General features: G+C 36.3%; 2 protein-coding genes and 1 non-coding gene across 7 annotated transcripts; 2 read left to right on the top strand and 1 right to left on the bottom strand.

Moving 5' to 3' along the window:
• The first annotated feature begins 464 nt into the window (after positions 1-464).
• On the top strand, positions 465-23320 carry LOC100249429 (mitochondrial Rho GTPase 1). Of its 5 annotated transcripts, none has more exons than XM_059742887.1 (16): positions 487-589; positions 928-1105; positions 1226-1448; positions 2297-2429; positions 2687-2836; positions 3852-4028; positions 4180-4431; positions 5424-5492; positions 8019-8074; positions 18780-18861; positions 20043-20254; positions 20380-20449; positions 21542-21654; positions 22359-22509; positions 22642-22828; positions 22929-23320. In XM_059742887.1, exons 3-16 carry the CDS (start codon positions 1231-1233, stop codon positions 23000-23002), a joined length of 1944 nt encoding a protein of 647 aa, XP_059598870.1. In that variant the 5' UTR covers positions 487-589; positions 928-1105; positions 1226-1230; the 3' UTR covers positions 23003-23320. The 5 variants fall into 5 exon arrangements, with proteins under 5 accessions (XP_002284757.1, XP_059598870.1, XP_010659842.1 ...); XM_059742888.1 differs by lacking the exon at positions 487-589 and adding an exon at positions 621-717; XM_059742889.1 differs by lacking the exon at positions 487-589 and adding an exon at positions 621-717 and having other exon boundaries at positions 928-1111.
• MIR3629B (microRNA MIR3629b) lies at positions 905-1009 on the top strand. Its single transcript, NR_127876.1, has one exon. It is a non-coding gene; the product is annotated as a microRNA MIR3629b (primary transcript).
• A 228-nt stretch (positions 23321-23548) lies between the features above and the next one.
• LOC100242488 (cyclin-P3-1) lies at positions 23549-24440 on the bottom strand. The gene is made up of 2 exons (XM_002280809.4): positions 23904-24440; positions 23549-23830 (listed from the first exon to the last, which is right to left on the bottom strand). Exons 1-2 carry the CDS (start codon positions 24350-24352, stop codon positions 23599-23601), a joined length of 681 nt encoding a protein of 226 aa, XP_002280845.2. The 5' UTR covers positions 24353-24440; the 3' UTR covers positions 23549-23598.
• Positions 24441-25380: the final 940 nt, after the last annotated feature.

Raw genomic sequence — 25380 nt, 5'->3', positions numbered from 1 at the left:
ATTTTAATCATTTATAAATTCTTTTAATTTACCCAAAAAATTTACAATTTTAGAAAAACAATATATGAATTTATTGAAATTAAAATACATTCCACTAAAAGTTTTAAGGCTTGTTTGAAAATTATTTTTTAAGACCAGTTTTCTATTATCCATAATAAAAAATAAAAAAAAAATATTTGATAATAAAAAATTATTTTATGTTTAATATAAAAATATTTTAAATATATTTTAAAATATTAAAAATAGATTTAAAACATTTTAGGTTTTTGACTTTTATTCTATAAAAATAAAAAAATAATTTTCCAAAATTGTTTTCAAAAATTATTTTTGAAAACTATTACCAAACATGCCTTGCATATTTTAAATATATATTTCTAATATTTAATTTGTGAAAGGAAAATTCTTGAAAAAAAAAAGAAATATAAAAAAATGACACGTGGGTCACAGTGAAAAAGCATGAGAGAAGAGAACACTGATCGTTTAAATCCGAAGCTTCATACTTCTTTCCCAAGCCTCCATCCCTACCATTAGGGTTTTGGCGGTGTCTGCAATTCCCAAAACAACCTTCCACAATTCTCAATCCAACAAGGTATATCCATTCGCATTCGCACCTTTCTCTGTTTGGTTGTTCCGAAAGTAAAAGGAAAGCGAGGAAAAGGCGAGAAAAAGAAAGATTGTTGTTTTTTTTTTCTTTTACGGTGCAAGTGCAAAACCCTGGTATTTTTTGAATTTTTTATTTGGAAATTATAAGTTTTATCGATCGCATTTCATTTTTTTTCTGTTTGGTTGCTGAGAAAATAGAAGGGAAAAGCGGGGTATTCGTTTCTGCTGAATATACAAAAACCTGGGTTTTTTTTTTTTTTTTTTAATGTTGTTTTATTTTATTTTTAAAGTTTGAATTTCGTTTGTTTTCGTCCGGTTTCTCAGCAACCAAACAGGGTTCATTCGATTTTGAAATTCCTACATCGGATGCTGGGTGTTGGCTGCTGAGAAAATGTAGGAAGAGGGAAGGAAAAATCCATTTTTGAATCTTTGATTTTTCGTGGTCTGAATATGAAACGTTGGAAGGCTTTCTTGATTGAGTCCATTGCAGCTATTTGAATCAGTTGAGGTTTTAGTTTTTCGTTTTCCTCAGTTTTTTCAGCATCCAAAAGGGTAGGGCTAGGATTTTTTAACTGGTCATTCAATTGTTTGTTTGAATCAGAGGTTTTTCTTTTTCTTGAAGGTCTAATGGCGAAAGCTTCAGCTGGAGCTACAAATTCTGGGAATCGAACTGGGGTCCGGATTGTTGTTGCTGGAGACCGAGGCACTGGAAAATCAAGCTTGATTGTTACAGCTGCTGCAGAAAACTTTCCGGCCAATGTGGCACCGGTGTTGCCACCAACGAGATTGCCTGATGATTTCTACCCTGACCGCGTGCCCATTACAATCATCGATACCTCATCTAGGTAACAAATCTTGTTTCTGTATGCTACGTTTGGTTGGAGAGAAAATTTGGTAAAAGTGTAAGGAAATAGTGCTCTCTTTGCTTGGTGAGAAATTGTGCAGACAGATAGGAAGTCAATAACCTGTTTGGTTGTTGAGAAAATATAGGAAAAGAAAAGAAATCAAAAGTTGAGCTTGATTTTTTATTTTATTTTTGAACTCCATTTCATTGGGCATAAAACGAATGTTTGTTCTGTTCATCTGTATTTTCATTTTCTTCATTAAGATTTATATCCTGAATTTTTGCCCATTACAGCCATGAATACCGGAGAAAATGTGGAAAAGATAGAAACTAATACATAATGTCTTAGACAAAATGGTAAAAAAAAAAAGAAGGTAAATAAAGCTAGATTCTTCTTATATATATATATACTGCTTTGGTTTTCTGAGAAATGGGAAAACCTGCCTTAACATGGCCATTAGGGTAGTCTGCTGCATTTGGTTGCAAGGAAACCAAGGAAAAAAGAAATCAATTGATTTCTTGCCCTTTTTTGTGTCATCTTCTCCCGAGAAGATGGAAAATTTGATCTTTTTGGGCCAAAAATATATTTATTTTTCTCCATCTTCTCATTAACTGGATGGAGCATTGAGTATTCTTTAATTGGGGAAAAAAAAACCTTAAACCTGGACTATATTGAGTCTAATTCAACTATTTTGTTTAGTTGAATTCAGTTTTTCTGATTTGGAAACTGAATCCACAAAGAATATGGTATTTGGATTTTCTTTTTCCTATTTTCTTCCTCAGAGAATAATCCCAGTAATATATTCAGTTAAATTTTGACTGACTTATTGTTATCTATTTTTCAATCAGTTTGGAGAATAGAAGTGCACTTGCTGATGAACTGAGACGGGCTGATGCTGTTGTACTTACTTATGCCTGTGATCAGCCTGCAACTCTTGATCGGCTGAGTACTTTTTGGCTTCCAGAACTTCGTCGCTTAGAGGTTTTTCTTCTACTTGTCATAAAATTTTATATTTTTCCTATTGGCTGTTTGTTTTTACAGAATTTATTTCCAGGTTTCATGGATAAAGAGATGATATTTTCATCAACCATCAATATAGAATATCCACTGAATAAGTGGAACATTATTGAGAAATTCTTTTTGGAAAATCTCCCCAGGATATATATGTCAGAATAGCAAAACCAGCGATCTTGTTTTTGACAAATTTGTAATGGGGATGAGTAAATTTTGATGAGCAGGTAAAGGTCCCAGTTATTGTGGTTGGATGTAAGCTAGATCTGAGGGATGAGAATCAGCAAATGAGCCTGGAACAGGTTATGTCACCAATCATGCAGCAGTTTCGGGAGATAGAAACTTGTATAGAATGTTCGGCATCCACACATATCCAGGTAAATTAGGTGCTCTTTACTTTACTGTTTGGTTCTTTTAGTTGCTTTTCTGGCTACAAGCTTTATCAGTCTGTTATCGGATGCAATACTTAATTTCTTTTCGTTTTTTTTGGAATAAGATGACCTGATATAGTATGAACACTTGTGATATGTTTATTTGTTTAATACATTTGGTTGTATACTATGACAGCTGGTCACAATACTCATGAGCCACTCTATACCTAGGTTATTTGCTAGTTTTTTGGGTATTTATTTTGAAGATTGATACATGTTATGAACATTGTATGTTATATGGAGGGCTGTTAAATACAGAAAACAAATGGAGCTCTGGTATGGTTTGGTTTGTTGAGGCAAGCTTGACTTCTAAGCTTCATCCGAGGCTCCGAGACCAAGGATTGTGCAAGGATCACTTCCAGCTTGACCTCTTTGGAATGCAGATCAGCTTGCTAGTCCTAGTAGCAAGTGCCTGGTTTTGGTCAGGGCTGTTTTGAGGGCTGGGACTAGTTCTCTTTGCATTTCCTTTTTAAGGGATATTTTGTCATTCTTTATATGCTTCTTTTTGTTTTTTTATTAATAATATTTCTCATTTTCCTAACACTAAACCCACTCTCACCCAAACCCAACCTGTTGATGAGTCATCTGCCATTGGAAATTTTCATTTGTTTAGGGTGGAAGTGTGAAAAGCCGTGCAAGGGTAAGTTTTGTTTATCCACATCAGAACGTTACTTTATTTCATGAACTCTGTAAAAGTTATCTCACATGACTGTCTAAGCCTGTAGCACTCCCTTCCCCCACCTACCCCCACACACTAAAAATAAAGGGCAAAAAAAGGCTACCTATTGCATGTGATGTCAATATTGCATTTTATCAATATATAGACTTAAAAAAAAAAGTTATCCATACTTAATCTGTTGGTTGATTCTGATTTGGTATGGTTAAGGCTCTGTCTTGATGATTTGGCATTGACACAATTTCATCGTCAGAATTCAAAATGATGGGATTTCTCCACTTACAGATCCCTGAAGTTTTCTACTATGCACAAAAGGCAGTGCTTCATCCAACGGGACCGCTATTTGATCAAGAAACGCAGACTTTGAAGCCCCGGTGTGTGAGAGCTTTGAAACGAATATTCATTTTGTGTGATCATGACAGGGATGGTGCCCTGAGCGATGCAGAATTAAATGATTTTCAGGTTTCTTTTTGCTGCTTCAAATTTTTTTCCTTGGATCTGTCCTGTAGAAAATGATCTAATAATGATCGAAAACAAGTTCTTAGTTTTTTGCAAAAAGTTATGGTATTTTGTGACTGAGATTGTTGAAGGAATTAATAATTAGTGTAAACAGGTCAAATGTTTCAATGCTCCATTGCAACCTTCTGAAATATCTGGTGTTAAGAGGGTTGTGCAAGAAAAATTGCATGAAGGAGTCAATGATCGTGGTCTTACTTTGACTGGATTCCTCTTTCTCCATGCATTATTCATTGAAAAAGGGCGTCTCGAGACAACATGGACTGTCCTAAGGAAGTTTGGGTACAATAATGATATCAAACTAAGGGAGGATCTCATTCCATTGTCATTTAAACGGGCTCCTGATCAGGTAACTTCTTATTGGTAAACAATCAGCATTATGGTCTTGAATTTGTGGCAATGTTCAGATGCTTTTGTTAAGTGCTGAGTCTGCTGACAATTATTTGTATCTGTTTATGTAAAAGTGAGTGCAAATTCAGAGAAGTTGCTTATATTTTGAATGCATAATTTTCAAGAACATTGGTTTGGTTTGTTGAAGTAAGCTCTAATATAAGGACCCTTTACGAGTTATTGGCAAATGACAATTGAGGAAGGGCTGACTTTTTTTTATGCATTTGTTTTCTTGTCTGGTCTTGTTTCTTGACATATTGGTGTGGCTTGCATGCTGCCTGTGTACTTGGGTTGTATGCCTTTTTGGCATTGTTCATTTTATGCTCAATGGTTATTATCTATCGAAAGAGAAACAATGTTGATGATCGTTTATGCCAAATTCACAGTGATGACTCTCAATGCTAATAGGAATTGATTTATGGTAGGTGCTAGAGGCAGATAAAACAGTCTGGCTTTTTGGTGCTGATATGAAATGCTATTCATCTCTGACTTGGAGGTGATATGATTGTTGACATGTTTATTGAACTTTGGTTTTTCCATCTAGATGATATATATGTAGTTACAGATTCTAAATCATTAAATCTGGTTGTTATTAAGCTTCCCCTTTTTCCTTAATGATAAAAATGTGACTCATCATGCCTGCTTACTTTTGTAGGGTCCCTCTGTCCATGTAAAAGTTTATTGTATCATTTATTTTTTGGGAATATCTTGGTACTGGAGTCTCATGGATTTTAGCCATTGAAATGTTATGAAGGATAGCAGTTTATCTAACTGGCTGGGCTTGTCTCAGGTTCAGGCTTACTTTACACCATAATTTAATACAATTGGAATTGTGGGCAAGTGAATTGCATTTTATGGCCGCCCAAATGTTTGGTTATATCTGTCTAATTCATATCCTGGAAGTATATGGTTTCTTGTTTGGAATGCTTACTCCTCTCATGTTTCGTGTAGAATATGGAGCTGACAACTGAAGCCCTTGAGTTTCTGAAGGGAATCTTTAGCTTGTTTGACATTGATGGTGTATGTACTATTTCTTTCCTTATCAATCACTTAGATGTCACATATAGTTTGATACAATGATGCAGTTTTAAATGTTCGATATGGTTTAAATGAACTTAGTTTTATCACATTATTCGTTTATTAGTTCATTTTTAATTGTGATCGGAATTGTTTATATCAACCATAACCTAGTGCTACTCATAGCATCTAGAGCCCTAAGTTGAGGACCCAGAGTGGCTCATATCATTGATAGCCTTGAGCTATTCACAACATTTAAAGCCCTGAACGCACGACCTATAGTCGTTCATGTCAACCACAACCTTAAGATGTTATAGTATCTGTAGCCCTTAGATCAAAACCCCGAGTCATTCATGTCATCCACAATCCTAAGCTCTTGATTTAGACTCTTTCATGTCATTAACAACCCTGATCTATTCATAAGATCAAGTTTCTCATTGATGTAATTACATTGCTCTTTTATTGTTGTTATTATATCCATCATAATCTTCATGGTATACTCATTGTTTTGGAGTCTAAGATACTTAAATTTCATGTCTATTTAGTTCAGATATAGAAAGTATGCTGGGGGCAGAAGTTCCACAGTCATCTTGCATGCCACCTTCCCTCTCTGTCTCTTTCTCTCTAAATAGATTCTGAATTTTCTCATCCCTTTCTTTGCTTTATCCAAAGTACAAAGTTGAGTTGAGGTATAATACAAAATGACTTTGATACTTTCTATTAAGTGTTGATATTTTATTTTATTTTTTGTGCATTTCCACTTTGATGTATCTTTAAACATTTATTATTATAGAAGACATCATGCTTATCAAATATACATATAGAAGATACCATCTAAGTAACAAAAGGTGCAGGAAACAATGCCAGATTTGACAGCATCACACCTACATTGAACTCGGTCTGCCTGTCACAATTATGAAGAGAGGCCCATCATATATGACTTCATATTTCACCACAAAGACACACATAAACACGCATGCACACACCATAGTTCATGGAATCAAAATATATAGCTAGAGATAGATATGCTTCATAACTTCACTAAACCCCATAGTAGCTTTATTTATTTCTTTTGATAGGCAAAGAACAAATATATGAACAAAGCCTAACAAAAAAGGGGGTGAACCCTATGTACTCGGGGTATGCAAGAGGCATTGAGAGAACAGAACAGAAACAAGAATGCCTAGGCAAAAAAAAAAAAGGCCCTATACCAAATCTAAAATGTTCATCAATGAACAGTTCTTGGGGCTATAGACCACTTCACAAGGATAGTATAAGGTTCTCCATCAATTTTTGTTTGTGAAGCACTTCCTTGTTGAAAATCCGTTTATGAAGCTCTCTCCACATGCACTAAAGCAAACTAAGTGGAGTCATTCACCAAACCTTCGGCCTCTTATCCAAGCCCCAAAACTTCCATCCCAGTGGGAGATTTCTGGCTTTGTCTGGAAACACTCACTGCTTTAAAAAATGGGTAGTAACATTTCGACAATTTTCTGGTTTTGGCATGGTGGATTAAGATATGGTTTGCCAACTCTTCCTATGTGTTGAAGCCTAAGAAGGTTGCACCGTAGCAGAGATAATGTCTTGATGCTTATATGATCTCGACAAAGACCATTACTTTCTGTTGAAGCTGGATTCCTTATAGAGCATTTTCATGATTCAATCTGCATTATCTATTTTTAGAGGGTATAAGTCTGAGAATATCTTGGAACCCGATTGCATCACAAATCTTGACAATAATTAGTCATTAGGGTGCAAGGGGATAAAGTGGGTGTTAGCCATGTTTTATAGATGTTGACATATGGGACCCACTTCATTTCATGCACGGCCTTATATGGAGGCCTATTTTAATAGTTATATTTGCAAAATGTTATGTTACTTCATGTAACATAGCATTTTTTACTCGGTCATATATCATTATCAGCATGTCTTACCTGATCATAATCATGTCTTATTATGAAGTTTTTCAAGGACATAGTCCAAATTTTCTTTCTTTTGCTTTCTCAAAATTTTCAAGGACATAGGAATCACTAAATATCTTCATTTCCAGTGCATAGGAAATTGTTGATGTCCTTGTCACTTTGTCAAATTTTCCATATTTTGTTCTGTAGTGGCTCTGGTAAAAATGCTGTGACTGAAGTAAAATCTATTAAATATCTATCAAAAAAAAAAAGACCTGTCAAAAAAAATTATAATAATAAACCTCCCTTCCTCTTGCTAGAGCCCAAGACCTGTCAATAAAGTCTAACAAGGACGAGAATGCCTCACATGTGGAATTCCTTTGTCCAAAGAAAGGGGGGTATAAAGGATAGAATTATGCTTAGTATTATTACTAACTTGGAGGGTTAGGGTTAGAGTGATGAAATTGTCAGCATAAGCTAAATGTTTTTCAACAGTGTTGGTAAGTAAACTTCCATTCATGTTTTATGATTGTATTCTTCTATTTTATCTAGCCTAGAGCTCTCTAGTTAGTTAAGTAGTTGCACAGCTTCTCAAAATCCTGATCGATATGGATTTTGTTTTGAGCAGGATGGGGCACTGCACCCTGATGAGCTTGTAGATCTTTTTTCTACTGCACCAGAAAGGTACTTCTGTTTTCCTAAAACATCAATTTATGGTTTTGTTTTTGCTACTTTACTTCAACATATATCATTTCCTATTTTATCAATAAGAAATATGATATGTGTTATTGTCTGTTGGAATTTATAAACATCCTGTTGGAATTTGTAGTTGCACAACATATATCATTTCCTATGTAATTGTTTATTTGGCAGTATTTTGTTTAATAAAAAACAATGAAGCTGTTGTTGACTAATATTTCATATGGAAATTAGGGTAGAATGCATTGATTATAAGTTTTATGAGGCTTGTTAACCAATTTTGTGTTCCTTAAGGGCATCTGGTTTTGCTGTCATCTGAGCTGTCAAAGTCAATGTCAGTATGCATACTGTGCTGTACTTTTATATTGCTTAAAAAAAAAAAAACATGAGTATCACATGTCAAACTTCATTGTTGAAGGATGCTTAACAAATTTGATGCTGTAGAAGAGAATTGCCACCTACAACCATAGCATGTGATGAATTCATGGTATTGTTTAGAAACCTTGGCTGCCAATGAAAGTGAGTTTCTTTGCATGGGAAGTAAATCGGGGCAGGATCCTTACCAGAGATTAGTTGAAAAAGAGGGGCTGGACCATGGTGAACTGATGTTTCGTATGTAAGGATGAGGACGAATCAACAAATCACCTTTTGCTTCATTGTACCAAAACAAGAATCATACGGCAGCTAGTCTTCTCTTTGTTTGGGGTAGAAGAATGAGTGGCACCGACTTCAGTTAAAGGGGCCTTCTTAAGTTGGTAGCGATCCTTTGTGGGAAAGACAAGAAAGAAAGCGTGGAAGACTATCCCCCTTATGTGTCCTTATGTGTTTTTTAGACTGCTTGGAAGGAGAGAAATAATGGGTCTTTTGAGGACGTGGAACAAATGGATCAAATGCTAAGGCTTTGTTTTGTAACTGATTTTGAAGGCATTTCCCAAAAAACAGTCATAAAAATCAGCTTTTAAGAATAGTTTTTAAAAACTGTTTTATAATGTTTTGTAGAACAAATGTCTATTTGAGAACTTGAAATGTTTTTAACCTATTTTTATGTTTTTAAATATATTTTAAAAATAACTTATATATGTAGTATTTTATTTTTAATCATTCTTCATATTTGTGTAATTATTTTTTAAAACAGTCCTCAAATAACAAGTAAAAACAACTGAAAACAACTAAAAAATGTTATATGAAAACATAATGTTTTCTGTTTTTAAAAATAGAAAAATGATTTATGATTTTAAGAACAGAAAACTAATTTTTGTTTTCTGATTGCCAAACGTGTTTTCGTGTTTCTTTGTTCAAGAGAATAGAAAACCGTTTTAAAAAACAATTACCAAACAGGACTTAAAGGTTTCTTTGGGATTGTTTTTAAAAACAATACAATGTTCTTTAAAACATAAAATAGTTTCCTAATTTGGAAAATACATTTGACAATTTTTTTTATAAGAATTTGTTCTAAAAACAAGTGGTTTTCAATGTTTTTTTTTGTAGGATAATGTTATTTTTTTGTAGAATATTATCAAGAACAATTAAAAACATAGAAAATACTTTAGGAACTTTTCCATTATGCATAAATGTATGATACCTTTGTTGAGAGAATAAGTTGAAAAAACTATTTTTCATATTTGAGATGAAACTATCTGTTGGTTGGGTAAAAAGCAAGTTGGCTATGTTCAGTAGGATTGTGGGGTTGCCAATGGAGGGGTTTGAGAAGGAAATTTTTTCCCTGTTGAGGTGAGGAAGGTCCTTTCTGTAGCAAAAGTAGGAAGACAACTCTTTCATCCAAAATTGAGAGATCTGAAATTGGAATTTTTAGTGAGGTATAATGGCACAAAAGGGAAAGTGGGGTTTTTTGGGAGGATGGGTTTTGTTGGCTGAAAAGCTTCACTCCCTTGGTGTTATGTCTCGGGATGAGCCTAGGGGAAATGCTGTTTCCTATGGGACAGGGAGTACAGTTGGGGAATCTGAAGGAAAAGCCCAAAAATCCTATGTCGATGTGGTGAAATCAAGAGAGAAAAAGGTAGGGGAAACACTATGGTTATAGTTGGGGGAGAAAGACATCTCAAGTGAGAGGAAGTTAATGGACCGATGTCTGGTTGGCAGATGGGGACATACTCCACTGTTGGATCCAGATATGTATGCTCTTGAAAGTTGGGGGAGAACCTGTTGGAATATTAAAGGAGGAATGAAGTTTGCGAGGATAGGGGGCCCTCTCTTGCTGATTGAGTTTGAGAATAAAGATGAGGCAGACAAGGTGCTTTTAAGAGGAAACAGATGGTTCAAGGAATCGCCTCTGCATTTGGACAGGTGGGACCCAAAAGTGGGGTGTTCTCAAAATGGCGAGAGAGCCGAGAGTGTTTGGGTGAGAGTCGTGGGATTGCCGTTGCATTTTTGGAGTCAGGAAGCTTTCAGAAAGATAGGGGACTGTTGCGGGGGGTTCGTCGAAGTGGATGTAAATACTGCTAATCTTAAGGAACTAAGGTGGGCCAGAATATCAGTGAGATATGTAGGTGTAGAGTGGCCGAGTACCATGCAAGTAGTAGTGGGATCTTTTTGTTACGCTCTCCAGCTGTGGTGGGAGGTGAAACCAGGCTTGTCAGAAGTGGTTCCGGCGATAAGAAAAGAAAAGGGCAAGGAGCGGGAGGTTAGGGATGACGGAGAAGGAGATACACGCGCTGAATTCAAAAGGGTGAGAGAAAAGACGTATGGGGAACCTGCAAAAGTGGCTGAGAAGTACAAAGTAGGTGAAGGAAGCTGCAGCAAGAAAGCTCAGCCCTCTGGTACTGTGTCGGGAGCAGCATCAGAGGCTGACGGGTCAACAGGAGACCGATCTTCAGCTTGGGGGAAGAGTTCTTGCTATGGGCCTGGAGAAAATCTACCACTGGGCCGGCAAGGCGAATCGGGTTGGGAAAGAGAGCCCGCTGTGGAGGGCCAAGGGATTAAAAAATAAGAGGAAATGGGCCGGCCCAATTTGAAGCTTTCTAAAGGCCAGGTGGGGGAGGGACGACCCATTTTGAAGATTGCAAAATGGGTTAGGGCTCCCGATGGGCGTCGCAGTGGTGGCGGAGAGCAGGAGGGGGATTTGTTTGGGTCCAAGCTGGGATCGCCTCGTCCGACCGTCAATCTCTCAGAAATCACTGACGAGGCGTTATTGGAGGAGGCCTCCAGGTATTCCGATCAAACCTCTTCTCCTTTCTTGTCTCTGGGGAAACGGGATATCTCTCTCTTTTCTACTCCTTCTGGGTGGGACGGGGAAGGTGCTGTCATGGCTAGGGCTTCCGACCGGGGAACAGTTTCAGATGACGAAGGGGGAGCAGTCATGGACCCGCTACGGATGATTTTGGCGGATGGAAGGGAGGCTGAGGTTTCGGACTTGGTGGGTAGAGAGTCTGGGATTACCGAGGTGTTATCAGTAGGGGTTTTGGAAAGAGTCTCCCATGAGGACAAGGAGGAGAGGGGCAAAGAGGGGGATCTGTGTTGGCAGTCTAGTAGCCTGGCTAAATTTAGCTGCTATCTAGGAATGCCGACGGAGGGATTTGAAGGGGAAATATTGTTCTTGCTTAAAAGAATGAAAGAGAGGAAAATTCAAAAAGGTAATTTGGATGGTAGAAAAAGGAGAAAATTAGAGACGTCAAAATTCGAAAGAGAATTGAGAAAATTGGAATGGACTGTGAACTATATTGGAGGTGGAGGAGGAGGAGGAGGAGAAGGAGGGGGAAGCACGAGTAGGTCTAAATGAAGCTCCGAATGCTCACCTGGAATGTAAGAGGGGCTAATAATTGCGACAAAAGGAAGGTGATCAAAGCCTTGATTAGGAAAAATAGGGTGGACTTGGTTTGCCTACAGGAAACCAAGATTCAGGAAATGTCTACGGGCATTGTTCGGAGCTTAGGAGTGGGCAGGTTCCTTGAATGGGGAGCTGTAGACTCAAGGGGTGCAGCCGGAGGAATAGTGGTGATATGGGACAGCAGGATGCTGGAGTTGGTTGACATGCAAAAAGGATTGTTCTCTATTTCGTGCACTTTTAAGAGCTGCGAGGATGGTTTTATATGGACGTTTACAGGGGTTTATGGGCTAACTTTAAGGAGGGAGAGGGAGAGTTTTTGGGAAGAGCTGGGGGCCATTAAGGGGCTTTGGAATGGGCCGTGGTGCGTTGCAGGGGACTTTAATGCCATTCTGAGACCGGAAGAGTGCAACAGAGGAGGGAGATTGAACTCAATTATGAGAAGGTTCGCAGAAGTGATAGAAGAGCTGGAGTTAAAGGATCTGCCCATGGTGGGGGGCCCTTTTACTTGGACTGGAGGAGCGGATAACCAGTCTTTTTCAAGGTTGGATCGCTTTTTGGTTAATGAGGTGTGGGATAGCCATTTTGGAGATGCAAGACAGTTTCTCCTTCCAAGACCCGTGTCCGATCACTTTTCGATTCTTATGGACGGTGGGGGTCTGAGAAGAGGCCCTATCCCGTTTAGATTTGAGAATATGTGGTTGAAAGCGGAAGGCGTAAAGGATCTATTGAAGCAATGGTGGGAGGAAGGCAGCTTCAGTGGATCCGCAAGTTTTATCTTGGCTGAAAAATTAAAATTTATGAAGGCTAAGCTGAAGGAGTGGAACAGAAACAGTTTTGGACGAGTTGAATATAGAAAGAATACGACTCTGGAGCAGATGGAGTATTGGGATGCAAAGGAGAAAACCAGCAGGCTGTCATTGGAAGAGCTGGAAGCCAGAAACGAAGCGAAGGAAGAATATAAAAAATGGGTCTTACTTGAAGAAATCACGTGGAGGCAAAAATCCAGGGAAGTGTGGCTGAAAGAGGGAGATAGAAATATCGGTTTTTTCCACAAAATGGCCAACGCACATAGGAGGAGGAATAATGTGGACAGAATTAAGATTAACGGAGCGTGGCTTACGAAGGAGAATGATATTAGGGAAGGGATCGCCAATGCTTTTAAGACGTTATTGTCTAACCCGGGGGAATGGAGGCCTTCTGTATCTGGGCTGCAGTTTGAGATGTTAGAGCCTTTGGACGCTAGTGCATTGGAGTCTCCTTTTATGGAAGAGGAGGTATTTGACGCCCTAGTGGGCTGTAATGGGGATAAAGCCCCGAGGCTAGATGGATTCTCTATGGCCTTTTGGCTTTTTGCTTGGGATTTCGTGAAGGCTGATGTGATGAGCTTCTTTAAGGAGTTTTACGAAAATGACAAATTTGTTAAAAGCCTAAATGCAACATTTATGGTCTTAATTCCAAAAAAAGCAGGGGCTGAAGCTTTAGGGGATTATAGGCCTATAAGCTTGGTGGGAAGCTTGTACAAGTGGCTGGCCAAGGTATTAGTCAATAGGCTAAAAAAAAGTGGTTGGAAAGGTGGTTTCCAAAGCTCAAGGGGCGTTTATGGAAGGTAGACAAATCCTAGATGCAGTATTGATAGCCAATGAAGCCATTGATTCGACCCTTAAGAATAATGAGAGCGGCATTTTGTGCAAACTGGATATAGAGAAGGCGTATGATAAAGTGGACTGGAATTTTATTCTCACAATCATGAAGAAAATGGGCTTTGGGGAGAAATGGATTAGGTGGATTTGGTGGTGCATATCCACTGCAAGTTTCTCAGTGATGATCAATGGAACCCCTACGGGCTTTTTTCAAAGCTCCAGGGGTTTGAGGCAGGGCGATCCCCTTTCCCCCTACCTCTTTGTCATTGCTATGGAGGTCTTTAGTGTTTTCATTAAAAGGGCAGTAGAGGGAGATTTTTTATTTGGTTGTAGGGTAAAAGGTCGGAGCGAAGAAGGGGTCCTAATTTCCCACTTGTTGTTTGCTGATGATACACTTGTGTTTTGTAAACCTTCACAAGATCAGTTGACTTACCTCAGTTGGCTTCTCATGTGGTTTGAGGCTGCTTTAGGATTGAGGATAAACTTGGAAAAAAGTGAATTAATTCCAGTAGGGAGGGTGGAGAGTATGGATGATCTTGCTGGGGAGTTTGGTTGTAGTTTGGGTAGTCTTCCAACCACCTATTTGGGGATGCCCCTGGGTGCTCCTTTTAAGTCAGTCACAGTTTAGGATGGTGTGGAAGAGCGCTTTCGAAGAAGGTTAACTATGTGGAAGAGATAATACTTGTCCAAGGGAGGAAGGGCGACTCTCATTCATAGTACATTATCGAATTTACCCATTTATTTAATGTCATTGTTGTGCTTACCAAGCTCAGTTAGACGGAGATTAGAGAAAATCCAAAGGGATTTCCTATGGGGTGGGGGCAATCTGGAACATAAGCCTCACTTAGTAAGATGGGAGTTGGTGTGTTTAAGCAAGGCGAAAGGAGGCTTGGGGGTCAAAAGCCTTTCCCTCCTTAACAAGACTCTTCTTGCTAAGTGGAATTGACGTTTCGCAAATGAGAGAGAGGCTTTGTGGAATCAAGTGATTAGAGGGAAGTATGGAGAAGCTAGAGGGGGATGGTGCTCGCGGGAAGTGAGAGAGGCTCATGGTTTGGGTTTGTGGAAAGGAATTAGGGTGGATTGGAAGTTGGTGAGTGATAGGATGGCTTTCATAGTTGGTAATGGGAGAAGGGTGAGCTTCTGGAGGGATAGATGGTGTGGGGAGTCTCCTCTGTGTATGACCTTTCCCTCTCTTTTTGCTTTGACGGTTGAGAAGGAAGCGTGGGTGGCAGATATATGGGATCCCTTGGCTGAGGGGGGCTGGGGGGGTTGGAACCCCTGTTTTTTAAGAGCGTTCAATGATTGGGAGGTTGAGGAGGCGGAAAGATTTATGGAGAGGATTCAGAGTAAAAGAGTTATTGAGGATGTGGAGGATACGGTATCCTAGATTGAAACCAAGAGCGGTAAATTCTCGGTCAAGTCTCTATACATAGCTCTTGAAGCAAGTGGTTCATCTTTGTTTCCTTCAAGCTTTATTTGGAATGCGAATGTGCAGCCCAAGATTAGTTTCTTCACATGGGAGGCCACGTGGGGCAAAGCCTTAACTTTTGATCTAGTCCAGAAAAGAGGATGGGCCTTGGCGAATAGATGTTTTATGTGTCTTGAGAAAGAGGAGACCATAAACCACCTTCTTCTTCATTGTTCTAGGACGAGGGCGCTATGGGATCTTCTCTTTGCTTTATTTGGGGTGTCTTGGGTTTTGCCTTTTTCAGTTAGAGAGACCCTTCTAAGTTGGAATGACTTTTTCATGGGCAAAAATCGCAAGAAGGTGTGGAGAGCTGCTCCTCTTCATATTTTTTGGACGGTTTGGAAGGAGAGGAATCGATTGGCTTTCAAGAATGAATCGGTGTCAATTCAGAGATTGAAACACTCTTTTATTCTTACTTTATGGGCTGAGGCTAAGTTGTTCATAGACGATTGCCCTCTAACTATAGCTAATTTTATTGATTGGTTGGGTTTTAAGTAGGTTTGTGGCAATCGGTTTTTTGTCTTTTGGCCTTTGATGGCGGGTGTATAGGTTTTGTATACTTAGAGTCGCTATTTTAGCGTCTCTCTCCTTTTTTAATGAAATTCATTTACTTATCAAAAAAAAAAAAAAAATTGGTGGTTGGGCTATAGGTTCAGAGGCTCTAGCAGTCGTATTCTGGTTTTCAAATTGAAAGCCTTGAAGATGAACTTAAAAGCTTGGAATCGGGAGGTGTTTGGAAATGTGTCAGTCACCTAATCAGCAGCCTTCAATCAGTTAGGCTTTTGGGATGCCAAGGAAACGGAAAGCTCCTTTGGTTGAGGAAGAAGTGGAGGTTTAAAGGAGTAGTTGTAGAAGATTATAATAAGTGAGCAAAGCTAGAAGAAACCTCTTGGAGACTTAAGTTGAGAGTGATATGGCTGAAGGAGGGAGACAAAAACACAATATTCTTCTACTAGGTGACAAATGCTTATCAAAGAATTACTTTATGGCTTGAATAAGAGTGAACGAGATTTGGTTATCCTGTGAGAGGAGATTAAGGAGGGGGTGACTAACTCCTATTGAAGCCTTCTTGTTGAGTCCAGAGAATGGAGGCCTTGCATTAATGCGATGCCCTTTGCTTTTTTGAGAGCGGAGGAAGAGCTTGGAGTTACCTTTTTGAGAGGGGGAAGATTATTTTGCCCTCTTACCCTGGAAGTGGGATAAAGTCTTGGGACCAAATGGGTTTATTATAGCCTTTTGGCAGCTGTGTTGGGAATTTGTGAAGAGTTGCGTGATGGGGTTCTTTGGGGAATTCTATGAGCAAGGTCTGAGTGCTACTTTCTTGACCATGGATAAATCAAAGAAGAGAGGATGAACTTTGATGAATAGATGTTTTATGTGCAAAGGTGAGGAAAAATCTATTGAGCACATCCTCTTTCACTGTTCCAATGCTAGAATTCTATGGCAGTAGTCTTCTCCTTATTTGGAATTGTTTGGGTGCTAAGTTCATCAATTAAAACAACTCTACAAGTTGACATGGATCTTTCATTGGGCAGAAGCGGAAGAAAGCATGAAAAACTGCTTCTTTGTGTTTGTTTTGGACTTTTGGGAAAAAGATAAATAGGAAGGCTTTTTTTTTGATAGGAAAAATAGGAAGGCTTTTGATAATATAGTAATATGGATACCCAATAGATTTTATAAAATATTTATTTGTTTTTATTTTAATTATATTTATAATTTATATAATTAAATTTTATTTAAATCCTAATATACATTATAAAATTTATTTTAAAGATTGATAAAAAAAATGTATATATAAAATTTATTTTAATAAATTGTTTTTTTTGGTAATTTTCTATTGATATTTTATTAAATATTCTTTTAGTAGTGGATTGTCTTCAGTTTGATTTTGAGATTTTGTTTAAATGTTTATATTTTAGAGTTAATCAAGTAGTTATGAATTTACAATTAACTACGGAGTTATTTAAATTATATACTATTTAATCGTTGATAAAATTTAAATTATTTAATGATTCACATGGAGTCATTAAATTATAGGTAATAACTATATATTTTTTTTATTACCACTTATCTATTATTTGAGAAGACTTGTGACTCCACCAAATCTCTAACCATCAAATGACATGTTTTAATGATGACTCTTAGATGAAAATTTTATATCTTATAAAATATTTATTTGTTTTTATTTTAATTATATTTAAAATTTATATAATTAAATTTTATTTAAATCCTAATATACATTATAAAATTTATTTTAAAGATTGATAAAAAAAAATGTATATATAAAATTTATTTTAATAAATTGTTTTTTTTGGTAATTTTCTATTGATATTTTATTAAATATTCTTTTAGTAGTGGATTGTCTTCAGTTTGATTTTGAGATTTTGTTTAAATGTTTATATTTTAGAGTTAATCAAGTAGTTATGAATTTACAATTAACTACGGAGTTATTTAAATTATATACTATTTAATCGTTGATAAAATTTAAATTATTTAATGATTCACATAGAGTCATTAAATTATAGGTAATAACTATATTTTTTTTTTATTACCACTTATCTATTATTTGAGAAGACTTGTGACTCCACCAAATCTCTAACCATCAAATGACATGTTTTAATGATGACTCTTAGATGAAAATTTTATCACTGTCAAGTGATTTATGTTTAATTATTTGAAAAAATTCAAAAAATTTATTAGTGAAATTATTAAAATATTCATCACAAAAACTTATTAAAATTATTAAAATTTTTTAGTGATGCTTCTTGCTGTTTTTTAAAATGCTTTTGAAAAATCCTTTGAATTTTTTAATAAATTTTTATAAAAGCTCAAATTTTAACTAATATTTTTAGTTTTTTTGTTGTTTAATTTGATAAACTGTATTTTTTTTTTCATGATTAATGTCTATAATTGCTTACCTTTTTGAATTGATATTCTATACCCTTTTTTTTTTTTTTTAAAAAAAATATATAAAAATTTCTTTCACTGTTTAATATTGCATTATCAAAATGTTCTCTTGGCCATCAAGAAATTATTGACCTTTTTCTTTTGGTGGAAGCTTATATTTAAGGGGGATATTCAACTTTATTTTAGAAATGCAATTGTTATTTTTGGCTGTTCCATTTTTATTTTTAGCAATTTTTAGCATGAGCCTTGCCAGTTTTTCTATATACACTAACATGTCCATATTCTTGCATGTAATTATCTGTATGCATGTTTGTATATGCAAAATTATTGTTTTGTCAATCTTTCAGTCATTCGTTTTACTCCATTTTTGATTTATCACTTGAATTGATTATTACCTAGTTTACAATTAGGGCCTGTGTTGTAATACCTTCTATGCACTTTTTTGATACTCTGAGAACTATGTTAATGTCTGTGTCTGTTGTGCTAATCAAAGATTTGGACACCTATAACTCACCCCATGTATTTCACTTGTTTTCTTACTCATGAGAAAATGATAATCATCTGATGTTAATATCTGATCTTGTTCTAATATTTTTCTTTGTGTGTTTAATATTTCTACCATGTAACAAATGAGAACAGATTAAAATTTGGAAACCCCATGGGGCATGGTGTTCTGACTGCATATATATATATATATTTTTAATTCAGATATTAACTTTTAACATTACTGTTGTGGATTATCAGAACTTCATGCTATCAATTTGAGTAAATGCACTTTATGAGTTTTTATGTTGGTATGTCTATTGGTTGCAGTATAATACAAGACATTTGTTAGGCCTCTGCCCCCCCCAATCTTTCATTTTTTTTTGACACTTCCTTTTTGAAATTCAGTCCTTGGATTGAAGCTCCATATAAGGATGCTGCAGAGAAAACTGCATTGGGAGGGTTGTCGCTTGATGGGTTTCTGTCAGAGGTATTTCACCAATTTCTTTTTTTTGGTTGATTTTATACTGACATCACAACATACTTGCGCATTTATAAGGTAGCAAAATTAAATAAAGTTTTCTTGTATGAATCAGTACATTTTTATCGTAGTGTATTGATTGTCCCCATTGGTTCACTTGTAAGTTTATTTCAGTCAACTATATGTACCATAGACAACAATTTCATTAACTCTTCGTGAAATTAGGGAAAAGGACCATCTGGAAAGTCATGCTTTCAATTCAAGTGTAATTGCAAACCAACTTAAACTTAGTTTGAAATTTTTGAAGATAAAGTGTCATTCCTGGATGTGAAAGAACCATGCTGGAGAGTGATTCATTTTGGTTAGTGCACAGTTGGGCCTTTTAGCAGTCTGTGGGAAACAATTTACTTGATATTCTTGAGATGTATTGATAATCATGCTAGGCTTGCTCAGGTAAAGGGTTGGGGTGGGTTTATGGGAGGTTCCAGGTTCAATTCCTAGAGCTGATAAAAAAGAAAAGAGAAAAAAGATAAAAAAAAAAAAATCATACTAGACTTGCAAAATATTGGGTGCTATGGAGGTTTTTTTTTTTTTTTAAATTTCAATGAAGCATCTATATGCCCTGGAGCAGTTCTATCTTATGTTCCTTCTGTAGTTGATAGAGGATGCAAAATATGTAGCTGCAGTGTTTATGTTTTGAGACAAATTTACTTTATCTAACTCTATTTTCTTTGATCGCAAGCTTGTTATCAATTTGGAAGGAAGTTAGTTGATGAACGATTTATTATTGATATGCTGATAACATGGACCTTAATTTTTATTATTTGATGGTAGATAGGAGGAACAGTACATTTATTCAGTTTTGTCCTTGTACTTTTGATTGTTGTGCGATGTATATGTTGTTTCTGTAAAGAAATTGTTCATTCTTGTTACATCCCAGTAGGACAATAGACAAAATTTTGTAGTTTGTGCTGTTAGTTGTGTCAACTGATTGTATCCATATGTATGAATTAGAGATCTTATATATGGTTGTTTATATAGTCTCTAAAAGGAAGAACCAACATGGCTTTGACTGCTTCCACATATGTAATTTTTTTTAGGCAGTCATAACTCGTAGTTTAAGCAATCAGAATTCTATTTCTTTTTCCTAGCTACCATGTACTTATTTTAGATAATGATGGTGGTTGCAGTGGGCTCTTCTAACACTTCTGGATCCAGTGAGTAGCTTGGAGAATTTGATATACATTGGATATGCTGGTGATCCTCCTTCTGCCATGCGTGTAACTAGGAAAAGACGTTTAGATCGTAAAAAGCAGCAATCAGACAGAAATGTTTTCCAGTGCTTTGTTTTTGGACCTAAAGAGGCTGGAAAATCTGGATTATTAAATGCTTTTCTGGGGAGGTGCATCTTCTGGTCCATATCAGTTACTCTGATTTATCTTTAGTTGAGTTATATCTGGTTCATCTTGGTACTTCATTTATGTGAGTTGATTGTTATGCTATAATATTCCACCTGTTAAAATGCAGGCCTTTCTCTGATAGTTATAATCCAACCATTGACGAGCGTTATGCAGTGAATGTTGTTGATCAACCTGGGGTGAGTGGTACATTACATACCTCGTGTCTTGATGATTGGGTGGATTATTTGCACTCTCTTTCTCTCTCTCTGTTCATCTGCACGCAAACAAATGTACTGTTGGTGCACACTAATATGATGTAATGAGTCAAAACTATTGGCCTAGGCGATCTAATTAGCTGCATTTTATTTATTTTTGTCTCTTCTTTTCTTGCTTTGTCTATGAAAATTCTCTTTTTTTTCTTGTTATGCTGCATAATTCCTGCTTGTGCCTTTTCCTTTATTCCATTTGGAAGTAATTTTGCATCTTATTATCAGTCGTTGACTGACTTATTTTTGTAGGAGGATTAATCGTTTTTCCTGAACCTTTATATTCTTGTAATAAATTGAAGACACAATGGGGACCTGAAAATACATGCAACTTGTTTTCCCTTTGTTTGGAGATCTATTTATGCACGCCATAGATCTCTTTTTCCCTTTCTCTAGAAACTTGTTTTCCCTTTGTTTGGAGATCTATTTATGCTCGCCATAGATCTCTTTCTCCCTTTCTCTATCACCTTCTTGTCTTTTCTTTTCCTTTTTCCTTTTTTTAAATCTTTTATTTAGTGATAAGGAATGAAAGAAAGTAGGTACCCATTTGTTGAGCACTTGCATGCTTAGGGAAATTGTAGTCTATATATTAGAGCAAAAGCCCATTTTGCTTTCGTAACTAGTGCCCTTAGTTTTGTTTAATATTCAAAGTTCCAACAGCTGATGCAGGAGGAGAAATTCTTTTTTGAAATAGTTGATCCTTCAATCAAAGACAAATGTCCTTAGTTTGGTTTAATATTCAAAGTTACAACAGCCGATGCATGAGGAGAAATTATTTTTTGATATCCCTTCAATCAAATACTTACGTATCTCTTTTGTCCATATTTGGATTCTTGGTATGTGCTTTGGGTGTGCATCTATTTTCATGCTGCTTTCTATTACCGAAATTCATCCCCCCTCCCACCTTTTTCTTATGTTGTTTTTGAATTCAGATGTTCTTTTTTGGCTGTTTGTTTCTAATTAGCAGCCGAGGTTGGTTTAAGCTCTTTGATGAAGTATTTCGTTTTATTACCATGTTTGCAGGGAAGTAAGAAAACCCTTGTACTGCGGGAGATAGCTGAAGATGGAGTTAGGAAGCTGCTATCTAAAAGAGACTCTTTGGCAGCTTGTGATATTGCACTATTTGTGTATGACAGGTAACTAAGACGTTGTTTTGATATTTTCCTAGAGCATATTTTTTTAATTTTAAGTCAGAGTATTGAAATAGCTGATTTTTTATTTGTTTTTAAAATTTTAAATGGAAAAACCAAAGGTTATTTTCATCTACATGAATGTGAATGTAGGCAAATTTTAAATCCATATTCTGCTAAAAATCTCAATTTCCTTTATACTAAGTTCTTATCAGTTTAAAGTGAAACTAAGAGGAGAGTTAGTGTATATTATTAGAAGTATGATGATACTTCATGGGCATTTTTGATTAGTGTTATTATTATTGTCATGTATAAATCTAGGAAACCATGATGAAAGGTTTACACAGTTTACATATGAGAATAGGAAATCAGAAAAATTATTTTTCCTCTCTTTTTAACTTCAACAAGAACCTATTGTAACTTTGAGATGATTGGAAGTCTTGAATCTTGATTCTTTGTGTTAGTTGTGTCTATCTCTTGAAGTTGTGGTTGAGAGATTTAGATTTCAGCGGTGCTTATGGACGTGTGTGCTCACATGCATGCATGCTCCTATGCGTGTGTCTTTCTTAAAAAATTGAGGTTGTAACATTTAGATCTTCATGGTACCTCTAGAAGTGTGTGCACATGGGTCGTCTCCATAGCATGGTGGTGAACTTCTAGTTGCATTTTTATCTTGGAAGTTCCAAAGTTGATGCTTTATACTTTTCCAGTTCTGATGAGTCCTCGTGGAAGAGAGCAACTGAGTTGCTTGTGGAAGTTGCTAGTCATGGTGAAAATACTAGCTATGAGGTACCTTGCCTCATTGTTGCAGCGAAAGATGATCTGGATCCTTATCCGATGGCAATACACGATTCAACAAGGGTATTTACCTTCTTCAGTAGTGTTATAATTTCTTTTGCATTATGTTATTCATGGGGCTGTCAGTTTGGTGAAGGTATTGATTACACTGGACACCGCATTAAGTCTTTCGTATTGCAAATATTGGTTTTGCAGCTAACTCAGGATATGGGAATTGAGCCTCCTATACCTATCAGTGCAAAGTTGGGAGATTTCAATACCATATTCCGTAGGATTATTGCTGCAGCTGAACATCCCCATCTGAGCATTCCTGAAACTGAAGCTGGGAGAAGCCGCAAGCAATACAGTCGGCTTATTAATCGCTCTCTTATGGTTGTATCAGGTATGTCAATGTCTGAAAACTAATGCTTAGAATACGGGCTCTCTCATTTACAGTTTATTGGTTTATCCTGTGTTGTTCATTTTGTTTTTCACCATTACAGTTGGAGCTGCAGTTGCTATCGTTGGACTGGCAGCTTACCGTGTCTACGCGGCTAGGAAAAGTGCCTCAAGTTAAGGGTATAACGGTTTACCCATGGACCTTCCCTCAACAACCTGGTGGTGCCAGGCTTTTCTGTCATTTTAAATCACCCCCATTTTATTTAAGTTTCTTAAAACAGGCCCTGCGGAGGGTTCCTATATTTCTTTTCAATCATCAATTTTCCATTGCTTTGAAGTGTTTGTGTTCCTTATAGGGTGGTTTTACTAGGAAAATTATGTGGGCTCTGTTTTGGGGTGGCAGGGTCTCTGAAGTAGAACATGCCATAGTTGGTTGTACAATGGAATTTGTTGTGCAGGACTTGTGCAATAAAAAATTTTTGCCAAATTGATCCAAGTGATTCAATATGTTGATGAGCATACATTTGGGAGCTCTGAAATTTATGCCCTCTTGGTTGCTTTCTCTGTTCTAATTGACTGAACTTGCAGCCATCAGCTCTCGTTTAATTTTTTTGCATCTTAATTTAATTGATTAATTAATTTTTTCATTTTTCCTTTTCTTTATCCATATAAAATAATAAAAAAAAGAATTATAAAAATTAACATTTATTTATTCATAATTTATTTTACTTCAACTCACAAAAAAAAAAAAAAAAAAAAAAATCAAATATCTAATTAGATGGACCTGCAAGTATACCCTGAAATGGTGGATGCAGCTTGTGATTCATTGACCCCATGATTTCCGCCGCTGGCAGCTTCCTCCTCCAGCTTCACGCAGCACCGCCTGAAAGTCTCTACAGTCACATGGAGCCTGAAATCCATATCAAACAGCAACTTCACCTCCAGACTGTTCATTTCTTTTATGCTTAGCCCCCCAATCACGGCGTAGAATGCGTTATCGTAAAACCTGCATTCATACGGTTCAATATTAATCCATGAACAGCCACATTTTCAGTGAGATCAGTAATATTACTACTAACATATCATCCATGAACTTGGCCGCTAGCATGACGGCAGTGATGAGCAGGCGGTGGACGTTGAGGGAAGTGAGGCGGACGCCCACACGCTTAAGGTACCGGTTTATGTACAGAAAGGCGACGACGTAACAGGAGGGGCTGCAGTTGGCGTACTTGTCGATACGTTCCATGTACTGTTGGACGGTGAGGGAAGGGGCTCTGGAGCTGTGGAAGTCGGTGATGGTGGGAGTGGTTTTCCTCGTTGACGTCTGTATGAACTTCTCATTCTTTCGGATGGATCTCCGGAGAGATGCCGCTATAAGGAAGAGAGCCCGGGGTGGCTTTTCGGCTCTCTTTCTGGATTCAACCAAGCCCAGTGCTGCATAAATTCGTGCTGCTTCATGGTTGTCTTCCGGTGGCTGTTGGGTTTCCATGGTGATGGTTTTTTTTGTGGGAGAAGCTGGGAGGGGCATGCATGCATGGTTTCTTCATCTAGGGGAATTGTCAGGCTGTCAGCTTTGTTCTTTTCTTTAGGGTAAAGCCATGAAGATACGCAGCTAAGGAGGGTCCATTTGGGAGTGATTACCGTGGAATCATTTTTAGAACGTAATGCTTTGGTGCTTAGTACTTTTATTAGAAATGTTCGGAGAATCATTTACGCTATATTTAGTTCCCGAAAAGTATCAAGAAAATAATAAAAATGTTAAAAATACCTTGGAGACTTTGGTCTCGTATATAAACCTATATTATTTTTATGAAGAATAAGTTAATAAAATTATTTTTCATATTTGAGTTTTTAAATAGAATTAATTTATTTTTCTAAAACAATTTTTGAAAAGGTTACCAAACAAACCCTTAATATTTAAATATAAATAAAATATTTTGTGATTTTATTAAGTTGTGTTTGTTTTTTGACTGAATAAAAAAAATCAAAATATTTGACTTTTTCTATTCAATTAAGAGTAACTCATTGACATCAACCAATATAATTAAATTAAACTTAATAATAAGTTCACTTTAATTAGTTGGTTAATATTAACAAGGTATTTTTAGCTTAATAAAAAAAAGTCAAATATTTTGACTTTTTCTATTAAGTCAAAAAACAAATACCACCTTAATGTTTTTTTTTTTTTTTTTTTAATATATTACTTAAAAAAATGATATTTGAGAGAAGCACTTCCTAAGCACTAATACAATATTAAGTTTATTTGCATATGCATAAAAGAAAAAGGGGGAAAGAAAAGGACATGGATTTATTCCTTAACCTCTTAAGTGGGTAAAGAATAAAATGGTTGGCAAATACTTGAATTGTAAGTTTATTAGGTGTTTTAAAATATTTTTTTCCCTATATTCCTTTATATTATGAGAAAACATGTAAAAATAATTAAAATATGTTCTTCCAAAGTATCGCGCATTTAAAACAATTTTCAAAAACCGTCTTGAGCATAATTGATAATATATATATATATATATATATATATATATATATATATATATATAT

The sequence above is a fragment of the Vitis vinifera genome, chromosome 14 (assembly GCF_030704535.1).
Source record: "Vitis vinifera cultivar Pinot Noir 40024 chromosome 14, ASM3070453v1".
Taxonomy (NCBI): Eukaryota; Viridiplantae; Streptophyta; class Magnoliopsida; order Vitales; family Vitaceae; genus Vitis; species Vitis vinifera.
Note: the sequence above shows the minus strand (reverse complement) of the source record. Positions and strands in the feature narration are given on the sequence as shown.